Raw genomic sequence first — 14,854 nt, 5'->3', positions numbered from 1 at the left:
TATAATGCTGAGTAAAATAAGTCAAAGAAAGACAAATTCTATGATTTTGCCCATACGTAGAATTTAAGAAACAAAAACAAAGAAAAAAGACCAAAAAACCAGACTGGACTCTAGAGAACAAACTGGTGGTCACCAGAGGCAAGGTGGGTGGGGGATGGGGGAAAGAGGTGAAGGGGATGGAGAGTACACTTCTCGTGATGAGCACCGAGTGCTGTGGGCCACTGCTGAATCACTACATTGTACACCTGAGACTAAGAGAGCACTGTGTGTGAACTACACTGGCATTAAAAAATAAACTGGTTTTAGGGGTGCCTGGGTGGCTCAGTGGGTTAAAGCCTCTGCCTTCGGCTTGGGTCATGATCTCAGGGTCCTGGGATTGAGCCCCACGTCGGGCTCTCTGCTCAGCGGGGAGCCTGCTTCCCCCTCTCTCTCTGCCTGCCTCTCTGTGTACTTGTGATCTCTCTCTCTCTGTCAAATAAATAAATAAATCTTTAAAAAAAAAAACCATAAAAAAAAGAAAGAAAAAGAAATAAATTGATTTTAAAAATCAGAAGAAAGCTTACTAAAAAGAATAAAAACTAAAATAAAGTGCTCCCACCAAAATTAATAAAAACAAATTACATGAAGCCTCACGTGGTCACTTACCTTTAGTCGCGGTTCTTAGAATTGTTATGTCTGTGTATAGAGAAGAACACGAAGGTAAAAATTCCTTCTTTAGCACCATGGCTTCAATCCGAAGTGAATAGCTGAAACATAAAAAGTAAAACTGTAGGGGCACCTGGGTGGCTCAGTGGGTTAAGTGGCTGCCTTCAGCTCAGGTCATGACCCCAGGGTCCTGAGATCCAGCCCCGCATTAGACTCCCTGCTCGGCGGGAAGCCTGCTTCTCCCTCTCCCACTCCCCCTGCTTGTGTTTGCTCTCTTGCTGTGTCTCCCTCTATCCAATAAATAAATAAAGTCTTGGAGAAAAAAAAAGTAAAACTGTAGCATTTGATGTCACTGATTTTAAACCCTTTCTCTGTGAGGAACAGTGATGGACAATCCTTACTTTGGCACCTGAATCAAGTAGTGCAGAAAGGAGTCCGCCAGGGACAGCTTGGACACATCTCCACTAAATGTTTTCAGTTTCTTTATCTAAAAGACAAACAGAGAATAGAGAAAAAAAAAAATAACTTGTGATTAAAATACATTATTTTAAATTTCATCTTAGAATCCCTGTAAGAAAGTAATATTTCAGTACTAAATTCAAATTAATAAAAATGTAGACCCAAGAAAAGACAGAAAAGGAAATCATCACAATGACTATGTTTTTTTGAAAGAAGAGAAACCAGACAAATGAGAAGAAGAGCTGTGTCATGTGTGTGGGTATAAATAACTTCAGTCTGTCTGGAGAATTAGAGACATAGGAGTCCTCAAGGGAAGGGTCAGTTCTAAGGATGGAAATGTTCTGTAAGTTATAAACTGGAAAGGAGATCATTGGGAGAAAGAGGAGGACACTGGGTCGTCATTCTAACACGGTCCTCTAGGTCCCTAATGAAAAAAAATCTCAATATTTTGGATATTTTGGATATAAAATACTCGGACTAGGGGAGGGCTAAAAGACCTTTCTGTGGCCAAATCCCCCCTCCACACAGAACAACCTTACACCAAATGGCTGCTGTGTGCTTAGGCAAGAACACACCTGCTGTCCAGTGGGAAGAGAAAAAGGAACAGGGCTTAAGCAGCTGAGGGGTCAATGTCAAGACCTCCCCTTTGAAAATGACCAGGTAATAAAACAATGTACGTTCAGATCCCATTTCTAGAAATTTTACAAGAGGCATCCACTGCGACCCCCACTCTCCATACACACACCACAGGTGTGGAGGAAAAGACTAGAATGTACTCCCCCTACCTACACAAGGTGATAGGTTTATTATTTTCTTCTGCTGCTCATTTTTGTGTCCTAAAATGTCTGTATGAACATGGATTACTCTTGTAAAAAATTAAACTCAACTCAAAATTATCCTTTTAACCACAGCAAAGAGAAACAAGAGTTCTGACCCAGGAATACAGCCGAACAGCTAGCAGTGGGGGATGGAAGCAAAGAGAAAGTTCTCAAACTTCATCAGAGCAAATCAGCACCTCCATCACGCAGAGAACTGGACCAGCCCAGCGACGGGAACTTTTCTACTATGTCCACTGTCGTAGAGCGTCTTGCAACAAGAATACTTTACGGTAAATCGAACCTTGGGACTACGAGTAAAGTAGACAGCCCACCTCTGCAGCTAACTGTTGCCAATGAGCACTCACCATCTTTCATTAGTCTTTTAAAGCTTACTCTGTTCCATCCCTGGGATCATGGCGGGTGCCCATAAAAATAACATGCCTTTTCAGTGTCTTGAGAAATAGGAAATGACAGCTCCAAAACACAGAGCAGAGAGTTCTGCAAAGATCCACAAACTGAAGTGTCTACATCAACAATCTGAAAATACAAAATGTCACAGGGCCGATGGACACCCCAGACTTAAGTCTGATGCTTAAGACTACATTTTTTAAAAAATGGGCAGAAAATAGCCATTGGGAGAATGGCATTACTTCTACCGTTAGGGCCCCAAACTGAATTTCCCATTTTTAGGCTTATTTGACTTAGGGGCAGATGGAATTTCTGGTTGAGCTAAACTCAAGTCAGTACCTAGCTGCTGAATGGAGAAAACCGTAGGAGGAGGTCCTGATCCTTTCTGAACTAGAGTTTAGCAATTCACTATATATGGAAAGGGGCAGAGAGAGGTTGTCCCTTTTCTAAGACCATCAACTCAGCATGTGCAAAGCTTCTGAAAAGAAGAGTGCAATTTTCTGTCTAAAGCATATAGAATAGGTCACACTAAATAAACCTGGTAGGTATTTCTATTAAACATGTGCTCAAGCTGTAACTGAACAATGATTAATCTCCTTCACTTACATAAAGAGCTAAAAATGTTTATGGATTTCAAGAGCATGGTGATGGAAAGATAGTATTTAATTTAAATGCCATGTATACAGTCGTTAATTCCATTTCAAAATGAGACTCGTTCATTAAGAGGGATTATTGTACCTTCACAGTGGTAGGGAGGTAAGAAAGAGAGGTGAACAAACCCTATAATTATTGTACATTCTCGTCATCATCAAAAAGCATTTATCACACATTGTTAGGCATAATTTTGTTGGCTGAGCCAGGTGACTCTCGTTATGACCTGGCTGTGCCCAGTTTCTGTCCTAACAGCAGAAAGCATGCTCCTTAAGACGCACACATTCCCAAGGGCAGACCTCCTTCGTCCCATCTAATTCCACTCACACGGCCTCAAAATAGCGAGATTTCCCACCAACAGGTTCACCCAAGAGAAGACCCTGGGGTTTCCTCTCTGTCATTCTCCCCAACAAGGGGCAGAGTTGGTATAGAAGGTTGGGAGGAGGGGATAAAAATGTCAGAGGCGGCGACCAACCTGCTGCCTGAGAGAACAGGAAATTTCTACCCCCTTCCAGCCCTCTGTCCCTGAAAGTGACACAGGGGTGGGGCCCCACCCCCAAGGGAGGGAAGGGCTCTCAGGCTGCATCTGGGCTCCCTTCTGACCATCCACCCGGCTCCTGCACCAGCCTCTCCCTTGTCCCCTCTCTGCCCACAGGAATACTTTCCAGGGCAAAGAACCCCCTCCCAGGGCTTTTATTTCTGGGCCTGCCTTCTTCCTCTCCAAGTTTTAACCGTGCAAACATTTAGGGCAAAATGAAAAAAAACATGCCAGATTAAAGATCTGTGGGGAAGGGCAGAGAAATCCTGAAAACAAATTAACCTTCTTCTGGCTTGTCAGCTGAGAATGCATGACTGAAAAGGGCTGTTTCCGCTCATATTTTTCAACATGCTGATGAGATGACAGTATCACTCAAGCGACACTCGCCTGGTGCTCGCTCTGGAGCAGGGGCGATGAAAGAGCTGGAGGGAGGCCCACGGTGGTGCGGGGTGGGGTTGTGAGAACCTTTGCCCTTCCTTCCTCAAAGGGATGCGGCGGAGTGCCGCAGAAGGAACTGTGCTGGGGTCAGATGAATCACGTGGAAATCCACTTTCCCCTCTGGCCTGTTGAGTATGGGACACACAAGCAGAGTTCCAGCGAACCTGCGTGAGCCTCAGTTTCCCATCTGTACCCTGAGGACTGTCTGACAATGTGGCCGAGAGGATTCAGTGGCAAAGGCACCCCAGATCATCAGAGCTGCAACGGAGTGACCTTCTACGTGCCGGGCACACCGGACTACACACTTGATCCCATTATCTCGCCCAACTGCATTCTATTCTGCCCTGCCCAGTGCCTGGAACACAGGGACACACATGCTCCGTCAATGTTCAGTCCCTTCCTGTGCGAAAAATGAGCACAGAACACTACACCCCAAGCTTAGCGACATGTGGTTACACAAACACTGGTGCACTTATTAACATATATCTGCCACATTCCTAAATCTCTCTCACTTGGCCCTGGCTCCCCCTTGGCCCCATCCCTATCCTCCACCCTCTACCCTAGACTTGGGGGCTGGCCTTGGTCCGGGTGGCTCTGGGGACCACGGAGCACTCAGAGCGAGGCCAGTGGGTCCCCGCAGCAGGCATCTGTCAGAAGGTGGCTTCCACGGGCACGGAGACGCCCTTGCAGATCCCCGCAGTGGTTCAGGGAGGGGAGCCAAGAAGCCCTGGAGATGGTCAGGGTGTTCCCGCTGAAGGAAGCTCCCAGTTGAGTGTGGAGGGCGTGGTGAACTGAAGCCCAGAGTCGGTAATGTAAACAAGAAGTGTGACCAAGCCTGTCGGGTATTCAGGCTAAGGATGACCCTGCGGCAGGACAGGGGGACAGGAGAAGCAGCTGCCTTTGGCTCGGTAGCAGAGTCTCAGGGCTCTGTCTCATCCCAGCAGGACGTTGTCTCTGGGGTTGGCTAACTGTCTGGTGGGGAGCGAATGCAGCACTCGGGTGGGTTTCAGTCGTCTTTACCCTTAACACCCCCCCTTGAATTATGTGCCACACCCCCAGCTCAACAACATGGGAGGCTTGACAGCTAAGTTGCTTCTTTGAAAAATCCCCGAGGCCTCTGCAACCTTTGCATTCTCTAATCACCCCTGAATTTAAAATTAGAAACGAAGGTATTAGGAAAACCTGTACCTAATCTCCCACCTCTTCACTGCGGCACGAAGCTGGCAGCCTCCCCCAACCCCGCCTAACGTCCCTTTCATTAGAAATTTAGAGCTTTTTGGAGCATGTCCACACGCGCTCTCAAATGTGACCCTCACTGAAATAAGGCATGAGGTCAGGCAGGAGTGAGCACCACAGCAAGTCCTAAGGAGGAGGCACGAGAAAAGCCCAAAGGGGAGTAAGATTTCAAGAACAATTCAATCTTTTTAAAATCCAAATTAATTAAACCCTAGCCATCCTAATTAAAGAACTCTGAAACTCTCATTCTCTACATTAAAAAAGACTAAGGGCTGTTCGGTGTTTAAGATCCAGGGTAAATTATGATTTAACATACCTTTCCCTCAAGACTTTAAGACCCTTTACGGTCATTAATAAATGCTGGTAATTAATCTTGACTTAGGTAAATTACACTTAATTTGCAAACAGAAAAGCTGACACAGAGAGAGAGGTTCAGATTATCAAATATACCTAGAATCCTCAGTTAGCTAGTATGACCCTCGAGTTGGCTTTGCAAGTTTATCACAGATTGATGTAAAAGTAGTACAGATATATACTCCTCTTGTTATTTATGGCACTAAAGTCAAATGCCATAAATTATGTGTGGCAAGAGGAGTGGGATGGGGAAGAGAAGAACCAGCTGTGTGGGTAAAAGGGTAGCTTAAACTTTTTACTTTGTAAGATTTTACATTATTTAAATGTTTGCAAGCACATATATTCATGTCATTTCTTACTAAAATTTTCCAGGGTTCCCTTCTTCAGAAATAAAAGGCAGTATTACAATTTTATAAGATTTTACAAAGCTTCCAACCATTCAACGGCTCAGTTAATTCAGTCCCCCCAAAAAGATGATTAACTTTATACTGCAGTACTAAACCGCTATCACAGCAATTTCCCCCTTTAAGTTAATTACAGAGACAACATTTCTTAGCAGTTTACCTACTTCTCCAAAATTTTAAAGCATCTTTATCCAAAAGCGATTTCCTTTTATTTTTGTGTGTATAAGGTATACATATTTATAAAATAACTTGGATACGGCCTCAGCAAGAAGTGTCATTGGCGATGGAAAAGGAAACCAAATTTAATTGAGGTCCCATGTGCCCGGTACCACGCCCGATGAATAACTAAGGGTTTGGCATCCTAGCAAACCCTCACTGTACAGGTGCAGACACTAAGTTCACCAGAGTTAGGAAATTTGCCCAAGCAAGGGGACATCTGTTCCCTAACTCCACAATTTATGCTCTCTCTACTAAATCACTTTTTATTACTTGTATATGAGAAGACTCTGGCTCTAGGTAGCAGAGGGCCCCTCCCAGGTTGAGTTCTGACACTCTGAAAAATATTGAGCTTTGATCATCACTCCTACCATCTAAAACTCCTGTGCCAAATTCCTTACCTCCTCTGACTCCGGCAAAAGCTTAAGAAATTCTCGCAAGGTCTCTGATCCATAATGCTCACTCTTTCCCTGATGAATATCTTCTACAATGGACTGAGGAGACCTTGAAAAGACAATTAATTAGATTCCATTTCACGTCTGTTGGAGTGCCAAAGAAACACAAGTCAGTGGAAACTAAAACAAATCACCTTGACCCTTTGCCCATCCCACCTTCTTCCCAGTCTGAGGGACGCGCTGTGTCAGCAATCACAGGAGACCCAATGCCAGGGAAAGCGGGGGTCCCAACACACAGCCCAGAGGCCCCTACACCCAGAAGCCCACCCTTGGGCATCCCAGAAAAGCTGAAAGTGGCAGCAAACCATAGGAGTCTTCTCTGGGAGAAGAAAAGCAATCCCCTTTGGTCGCATGGAACCCTGGCGAGCCTCTCCTCTCCACTTTAGAACACTGGCATTTCACCACTGTCTTCTGACCAGTCCAACCTCCGCTGAGGGGCAACACTATAGGTGAATTCATAAATTCCCCGGCATGACAGGCTTGAACAGATACCCTTAGGCAACTCTGCCTGTACTTCAAGCCACTAGGTTATGCTTCCATGCAGGAAAAGAGCAGAGAGCGACAGGCACTCGCACACTTATCACGCCGTGTGTTGAAGGAGGGTAGGCAGGTATGAGGAATGAATTTCGCTAACGTTAGAAGCTGAATTTTCAGCTCAGCCACACCCACAGACTGATGCTGACACCAGGGATATGCCTAAAGTTGCAAATGTGTGCAAAAACCTTACTTCTTAAATTGCTTAAGAAATATCCCAATGTTCATGCTCCGTTTTGCATCCAAGACAGTAATCTGGAAAAGAACAGACACACAGAAGACTATTACAAATGAGAAGACTTGGGAGGGAAGAAGAGAAGTAAAGCCTATCAAAATACAACACTAATTATGAAAGAATAACTTCCAGTGTGTAAATCTGGTTATTAATCGGCATACCTAACACAGTTTTGCAAATCTTAAAATATTATCATCTCCCCAAATTTCCTGCAATGATCTATTTCGTTAACTATAATAATACATATCTATTTTAATCTTACATAACTTTTTTTTTTTTTTTTTTTTAAACAGAGTGAGAAGGTGTGTGTGCACAAGCTAGGGGCAGGGGGAGAAAGAGAGAATCCCAAGAAGGCTCCATGTTCAGTGCAGGGCCTGACTCAGGGCTCGATCTCAGGACCCTGAGATCATGACCTGAGCTGAAACCGAGAGTCAGACACTTAACTGAATGAATGACATAGGCGCCCCTTATCTTATATAATTATTAATGAACAGTGTATATTAAAATTGTTTAAATTTAGCTATTTCCTCTTAGAATAATATAGCCTTCATTTAAAAGCTCAAATTTGAAAAACAGCTGTGTTAGCATAGTCAGATCATATGAGATTTGAACTAAGAAAGCAAAAAATAACTCAAGCAACTGCAGAGTTCCAAGCCCTGCTTTAGGGATGTAGAAGGACCAGTACTGTTATTTTAAGAAATGTAATACAATTAATTTTTTTCTAAAAGATAAATTATTTTTCACTGAGAAAGAATATGTGTCCTTCATATATTGTCCTTCAGGGGAAAGTAAGAAAGTCTTCTACGTTTTATTTACTCAGAATTTAAAAAGGAAAACTGTTGTGCTGTATTTCACCAAGTCTAACCATGCATATTAACATCACTGGAATCAGGATGTGTCTGACAATGCACAGTATCTTTGACTTAATGAAATATGGTGCCATTCGAATATACTGTCAAAACCCAGATTTGGGCTACAATAGGTTTTAGCTGTTCAAAATGAAAAATTGGGCAGGGTTTTATCAGACTAGAAATTAGAAACTTTGCTCGGCAGGGGGTGGGGAGGATGTTGTTATTAAAAACAGAAGCCGGGGCATCTGGGTGGCTCAGTTGATTAAGTGTCTGCCTTCGACTCGGGTCATGATCCCGGGGTCCAAGAGTCCAAGAGTCCAGGAATCCCGGAATCAAGCCCGCATCAGGCTCTCTGTTCAGCAGGGAGTCCGCTTCTCCCTCTACCCCTCACCTCCTTTGGGCTCTCTCTCTCTCTCTTAAGTAAATAAAATCTTTAAAATAAATAAATAAAATCTTTATAAATACATACATACATACATAAATATTCATACAGAAGCCATTTCTTTCTCTGGAAGGGAACATCCAAGATACATGGAGGAAAAGATCACCGTAACACTGCCATAGGTTTTGTTTTTTTTTTTTTTTCCAACTGTTTTTTGGTAAAGGGAGACTAGCTAAAACAGGAATGTTGTTATGATTCTCTTCCTTTCCAAATGTATGTGATTCATTTGTGAACAAAAGCGAATCAGGCTTCAGATTAAATTCCTGTTCTCTAGTCCTGCTTGTAAGTTTCTTAGCAGCAGCGAGAACTGTTAACCAAATTTAATGGCACTTCTTGGCTATAAGGTTAAATTTTTACAGGAGTGTGGCTGCCTTCTTTTGAAGGCTGATCTTAAACAATCACATTATTTACTATCCTAGGGGTTTATTTCATGTTCCTGCAATCACCTACCAGCCATAAAATAAACTCCCGGACGCACAGGGCAGGCTCCTTATTGGAAACCTACCCAGGGACTGCAGTTCAAGCTCAGTGTGAAAGGAGGGGAGAAAACGGGCAGAGAATAAAACCTGTCAAACATAACACCCTTTAAAGAGGAAAGTGCATACGAAACAGAGGAATCTAAATTTAGTACGACAGAAAACAAGTGTATATTATAATCCATCAATTAAAAAGCCACAAGTAAGAACACGTATACTGATACATTAGTATTCGTAATCAAAGGACTCCCTCGGCACTCACCTCTACCGAGAATGAGGAAAAAACTTCTTTCTTATTTCTCTCATTAAATCACCACCTCTTGCTCTATTTAACCCTGGATGGCAGCACCCTCTCCCGCCCCCAACTCCAAGCCCCACCCATGACCCCCTGACACTGCATGTCCCCGACCTAGGTTTATAGCTCCTGCCCCTGGAAAAGGAATGGAGAAATTATTCTTTTCGCTCCTATTTGACAGATAAGGAAACCGAGATGTCAGTGATGTCATGTTATCCCTTTCCCAAAGCAACACGAGAACTGAAATGCTAGTCTGGGTCTCTCGGGTTCCTTCTCACTCTAGTTCCTGTGAGTTTGAATATCGCTAGGATACAGGAATAGAGAGAAGGGGCCAGGCTTCCCCACCAGCCTCGGACGGTATCCACTCCAGGAATGGGGGCAGATCTAAAGAAAGCCAACCCTAGGGCCTGGCCAAGTCCCCTGGCAACTCCAGAGCTCTATGTGGGAGATGATGGATAGAAATCATATTCTCACAGCTGAGACAGCCTCTAGGAGCTGCCATCATGAGTGCCCCTTGACTCGGGGTAGCAGCTACAGCCTGGGGCAGCGGCTACCTCCACCACTTGAAGCAAAGCTTCAGAAACTGGACACCAGTTTAACAGAGGGACACCTGGGTAGCTCAGTCGGTCAAGCATCTGCCTTCTGCTCAGGTCAGTCCTGCATCTGCACTGGGCTCCTTGCTCAGCCGGGAGCCTGCTTCTCCCTCTCCCTCTGCTGCTCCCCCTGCTTGTGTTCACTCTCTCTCTGACAAATAAATAAATAAAACTTTATAAAAAAACTTTTAAGAGAATTCAGCAATACTCCTAAAGAAAAACCTGGGCTGGCCATCACTGAGCACCTTATAGGGCAAAGAGAGCCCAGAGCCTTATCCAAACAGCAGGAAAACTGATAGCATTCCAGGGGCAGTCCTGCTCTCTCCTGGCATCCTCTCCCTTGCCTAGCATGAGAGCTGATTCTTCCTCACAGGCTGTCACACCGGATCCTTCTAAAGCAGTGTTATAAAAGTGTTTGTTAAAGTCTTTTAAAGCGGGTTGTCACTTCACATGCAAATTAGCTTATCTTACTCCCCAAATGCTTGCCAGCTCAAAGCTGGACAATTCAGGAACCTGTGTGTGTGGGACTGGGCAGTGTTCTGGAATCCCCCAGATCACCAGACTGTGCTCGTGCAGGTGGCACAGGCCACAACAGACAGCCTCAGGAACAAGGATGGCCTAACCCAGCTCCCTCCCTGCCCACCAGTTCTAATCGACCAAAATCTTCTTTTCTGGACACCACAGGGCAGGGAGGCAGGACCCCCACTGAAATCAGGGCCTGTCACAGCAGGGACAGCCCAAGTACTACAGAGCTCACAGGCTTTCCCGTCAAGGGCCACCGAAGAGTTACGCCAGCCTGGGAGAACGAGGGAACAAAATACAACGTCCTGTGCCCCATTCACGTGGTTCTGAGGACTTCCCACTAGGATGGGAGGTGGCCCTGCTGGAGAACCAGTGTCCCCACACACGGCCTGGCTGACCAGGGCTGTAGGGTCTCCCACTGAAACACTGAGACTACAGCACTCCAGCAGGGCTCTGATTGGTTCCACCGCAACCCTTTAAGCACCCCTCTTTTCTTCTATGATTCCAGAACATTCATCCACAAGCAATCCCCTACACAATCTGCCTCCCATAGTCTTTCAAGGAAGAAGCAGCTTTTGTATTTTAGTTGTGGTTAAAAAAAGAAAAAAAATGTATTTTTTAAATGTATTTAAAAAAATGTAATTTTTTTAAGTAATCTCTACCCCAATGTGGGGCTCGAACTCACGACCCCGAGATCAGGAGCGGCATACTCTACCGACTGAGCCAGCCAGGAGCCCCCCTCCTGCACCATTTTTAAATGGTCAGTGTCAGGAAGAGCACGGACATTGTGGTCCAGCCATCACCACCACAACCCCACAGAACTCTTCCCATCTTACAGCACTGCAGCTCTGTACCCATTAAGTCCTAACTCCCCCTCCTGCCTTCAGCCCCTGCCAACCACCTTTCTGCTTTCCATTTCTGAGTCTGACTGTTCTGGGAAACTTCACACCAGTGGAATCATATGGTATTTGTCCTCCTGAGACTGGTTTATTTCACTGAGCATGATGTCCTCAAGGCAGTAGAAATGGTTAAGCCATGTTTCTTTCTTTCAATAGGTCAAAGACGGCTTCCCTTTCTAAGTACCACTAAGTAGTGGTTATTTTAATGCTATGTCAAATTTGGAAAAGCAAAATTTAAAAAAATCTTCCTGTATCCTCTTATAGAGACATAGCTTTTGGTTTTTGATGTTTTTATTTTGTTTTTGTTTTTTTTTTTCATTTTCTTTTTCATTTTGGTTGGCTGCCAACTGGGAAATGTTCCAGCCTGGGTCGAGGCTGGGGGACGGTGGGGGTGGGGATAAAAATCTAGCTGAAGCTTCTTTTTTTCCCCCCTCCTTTCAAATGTATTTCAAATACTCGTCTAGTTCTATAGTTCTGGATTGAGCATGTCCCAGAATTCTGGAACATACTGAAAACATAACAAAAGTTGAGAAAGAATAAATTGGAGTGAGAGAATAAGTTATTACTGTTCAGAAAATTAGAAAAAGCAATCTTCCTTCCATCCTCCCTTCATTTCTTCTTTGCTCTCTTCTCCTAATAAGGAATTTTAGTTATTTCTCGTAAGGTAATATTAATTTTAATTATAAAATTATTACAGACAGCATCTAGAATGATCTCATGTATTCCAACATTTGTGGGTTTTTTTCCTTTTTTATTTCACTTTTATTGAGGTATAATTAACAAATAAAATGTAAGATATTTAAGGTGTGCATCATGCTTATTTGATATACGTAAACATGGTGAAAGGACTCCGCTCCCCCCACCTCACGGTCATCTTTGGTTCCTCCTTTTCAGTGAGAACATTTAAGTTCTTTTCTCTTAGCAAGTTTCTATTATCCAACACAGTGTTATCAACTGTAGTTACCTTGTTTTATACTACATCCTCAGGCCTCGTTTATCTTGTGTATTGTCAATCCTGCTTTTGATCATATTGATCTATCATACTAATAAACACTCCCTTTGCTCCCTTGGTTCAGTTCTTTTTCAGCTCAGCTACCTTTAATTTCCTTTAGAGGATATCAACTAGCTAAGACTGTCACTTTTTTTTTTCCTTTTAATTTTATTTGAGAGAAAGAGAGCACAAGCAGTGGGGAGGGGTAGAGGGAGAAGCAGACTCCCCACCGAGCAGGGAGCTTGATGTGGGACTCAATGCGAGGACCCTGGGATCATGACCTGAGCCAAAGGCAGATGCTTAACCGACTGAGGCACCCAGGCACCTTGTCCCTTCCTTTAAGAGCATTGTAGATTCTAATGGGAGACATGAGACCCAGCTGACCAGTGTGAGCGATGCTGAAGGGGCTGGGAACAGCGGGGACAGGCAGATAGAAAACATCTCAGGGAAGAGGTCAGTGAACTCTGCAAACTTTGGAGTTCGAGCTGACTTGGGTTATTACTAATCCCCGTTATTTAGTTTTGTTATTTCTAATTATTTTATTACAGTTTAATTATTATTATAACATTTGTAGCCTCCTCAGGTTAATTTTTAGGTAACAAAAACACAAGGTTAGTAATATTTCATAACCTTGCCTCCCCTCCCCCTTACTAAATGTTCTAATTTACTCAATTGAGTGTTGTTCTTCCTAAATTCAGCCATTCCAGAACCCAGGTCTTCCTTATCTTCCAGCAACTCCTTTGTCTGGGATATAATGAAACTTATTTGTAATGCTTTATAAGCCCTTTCAAGTAGGAGCCAACCACATAATGGCAGGCCATTTCTGCAGGAGGTTATTATGTTTCAAAGGGACATTATCTGATCCCTGAGGTGCTCCAAATCATGGCCTGTGTTTCCAGGCTCAGGATGGGTCCCTCTGCAAAACGTGCTCGTTAGGGTATTCTCCACTTCACGCAGACAGGGAGTGGGAACTACTACTTTCAACGCTGGATTCCATTTGCTCCTTCTGAGTAAACTGGAAAACTTATCACTGGACCTTGTGAAACTATCACTCTGCTGAGTCGTAATTTCCTTAGGAGAAGGTCTAATGAGGGCAGAAAATAGCATGTACTGTATTCTTTTACTACGATATATATATATATGTATGTATATATATATATACGTATATATATACACACATATTTATTAATTTATATATTTTAAAATTAAATATAATATATAATTATTTATGAATTATTTATAAGTATTAACATATTTATAAATATTTTATATATATAATACTTCTAACCATGTTGGAGATAGCATGAAAAATTAAAAATAATTCTGGATAACCCTTTGTTATGTGACGATATTGCCTAATACACACTTAAATCCATCCACCTAAACTACTCATCCTACTTGAGTTCTAAAGAGTTGAAAAGTTAGATTATCTTATGACACACGGTCATGGTGGTTTAATTTTTCTTTCTAGCAGCTTCTCTCAGATTAGGACCTACCAGTGTTAAAAACAGTCACACACCCATATTCATCGCACCATATTCACAATAGCCAAAAGGTGGAGGCCCACATATCCATCAATGGATGACTAGATCAACAAAATGTGGTATATATACAGAGGAATTATCACTCAGCCTTAAAATTCTGACACGTACTACACAGGTGAACCTTAACGACATTATGCGAACTGAAATGTTCCAGTTGCAAAGAAACAAATACTATATGATCCCACTTACATAAGGCACATAGAGAGGTTAAATTTTTAGAGACAGAAAGCAGAAAGGTGGTTGGTGGGGCTGAAGGCCGGAGGGAATGGGGAGACAGGACTTAACGGATACAGAGCTGCAATTCTGTAAGATGGGAAGAGTTCTATGGGGGCGTGGTGGTGACGGTTGGACCACAATGTCAATGAGCTTCCTGACACTGAACGGCACATTTATAAACAGTTAAGACGGTAAATGTAATGTGTATTTTATCCCTGCTACTTCCCTCCCTCCCTGAGTGCTTTTACCTGCTCTTGAATTAGCAAACCTAAAGCTGTGAGTTCCAGCAGCCCCTGGAACTATCATTTTCCAAAATCAATTTACTTATATTACATCATATCATATCATATATTATGTTATATTATAAAAATATTTATAAGGGAGGCCATGCATTCTAACCTGGTAGCTGCCCCCTCAGCAGTATTGTGAGCTAGACCCCCTTCTGGTTGTTACAGGTGGTTTCCTGAGAGGTACACTCCATTTCCCGCTGTACCCATCCACTCTTTCCTTCCAAATTCTTGAAATTCAGTAAGGAGAGCTAGGAAACAATGGTGAGAAATGCCCTACGGTACAGCAAGGAGTCTCTGCTGGAAGCTGGGGCAAAGGCCAGGGTACTAAGGAAGTGACTTCTTGC

At 43.3% G+C, this 14,854-nt stretch overlaps 1 protein-coding gene across 4 annotated transcripts in view; it reads right to left on the bottom strand.

Annotated features, from left to right (window-relative positions):
- Positions 1–14,854, bottom strand: part of FHDC1 (FH2 domain containing 1) — a 39,434-nt gene that overhangs the window by 15,993 nt on the left and 8,587 nt on the right. For all 4 annotated transcript variants that reach the window (XM_047717676.1, XM_047717674.1, XM_047717675.1 and 1 more), the window contains exons 3-6: positions 7,350–7,411; positions 6,569–6,671; positions 1,047–1,132; positions 646–746 (exon numbers count right to left, since the gene is read on the bottom strand). In XM_047717676.1, coding sequence (XP_047573632.1) covers positions 646–746; positions 1,047–1,132; positions 6,569–6,671; positions 7,350–7,411 — 352 coding nt within the window. The remainder of the gene's footprint in view (positions 1–645; positions 747–1,046; positions 1,133–6,568; positions 6,672–7,349; positions 7,412–14,854) is intronic.

Source organism: Lutra lutra, chromosome 2 (assembly GCF_902655055.1).
Source record: "Lutra lutra chromosome 2, mLutLut1.2, whole genome shotgun sequence".
Taxonomy (NCBI): domain Eukaryota; kingdom Metazoa; phylum Chordata; class Mammalia; order Carnivora; family Mustelidae; genus Lutra; species Lutra lutra.
The sequence above is the reverse complement of the archived record's forward strand: the minus strand, read 5'-3'. Positions and strand labels throughout refer to the sequence as shown.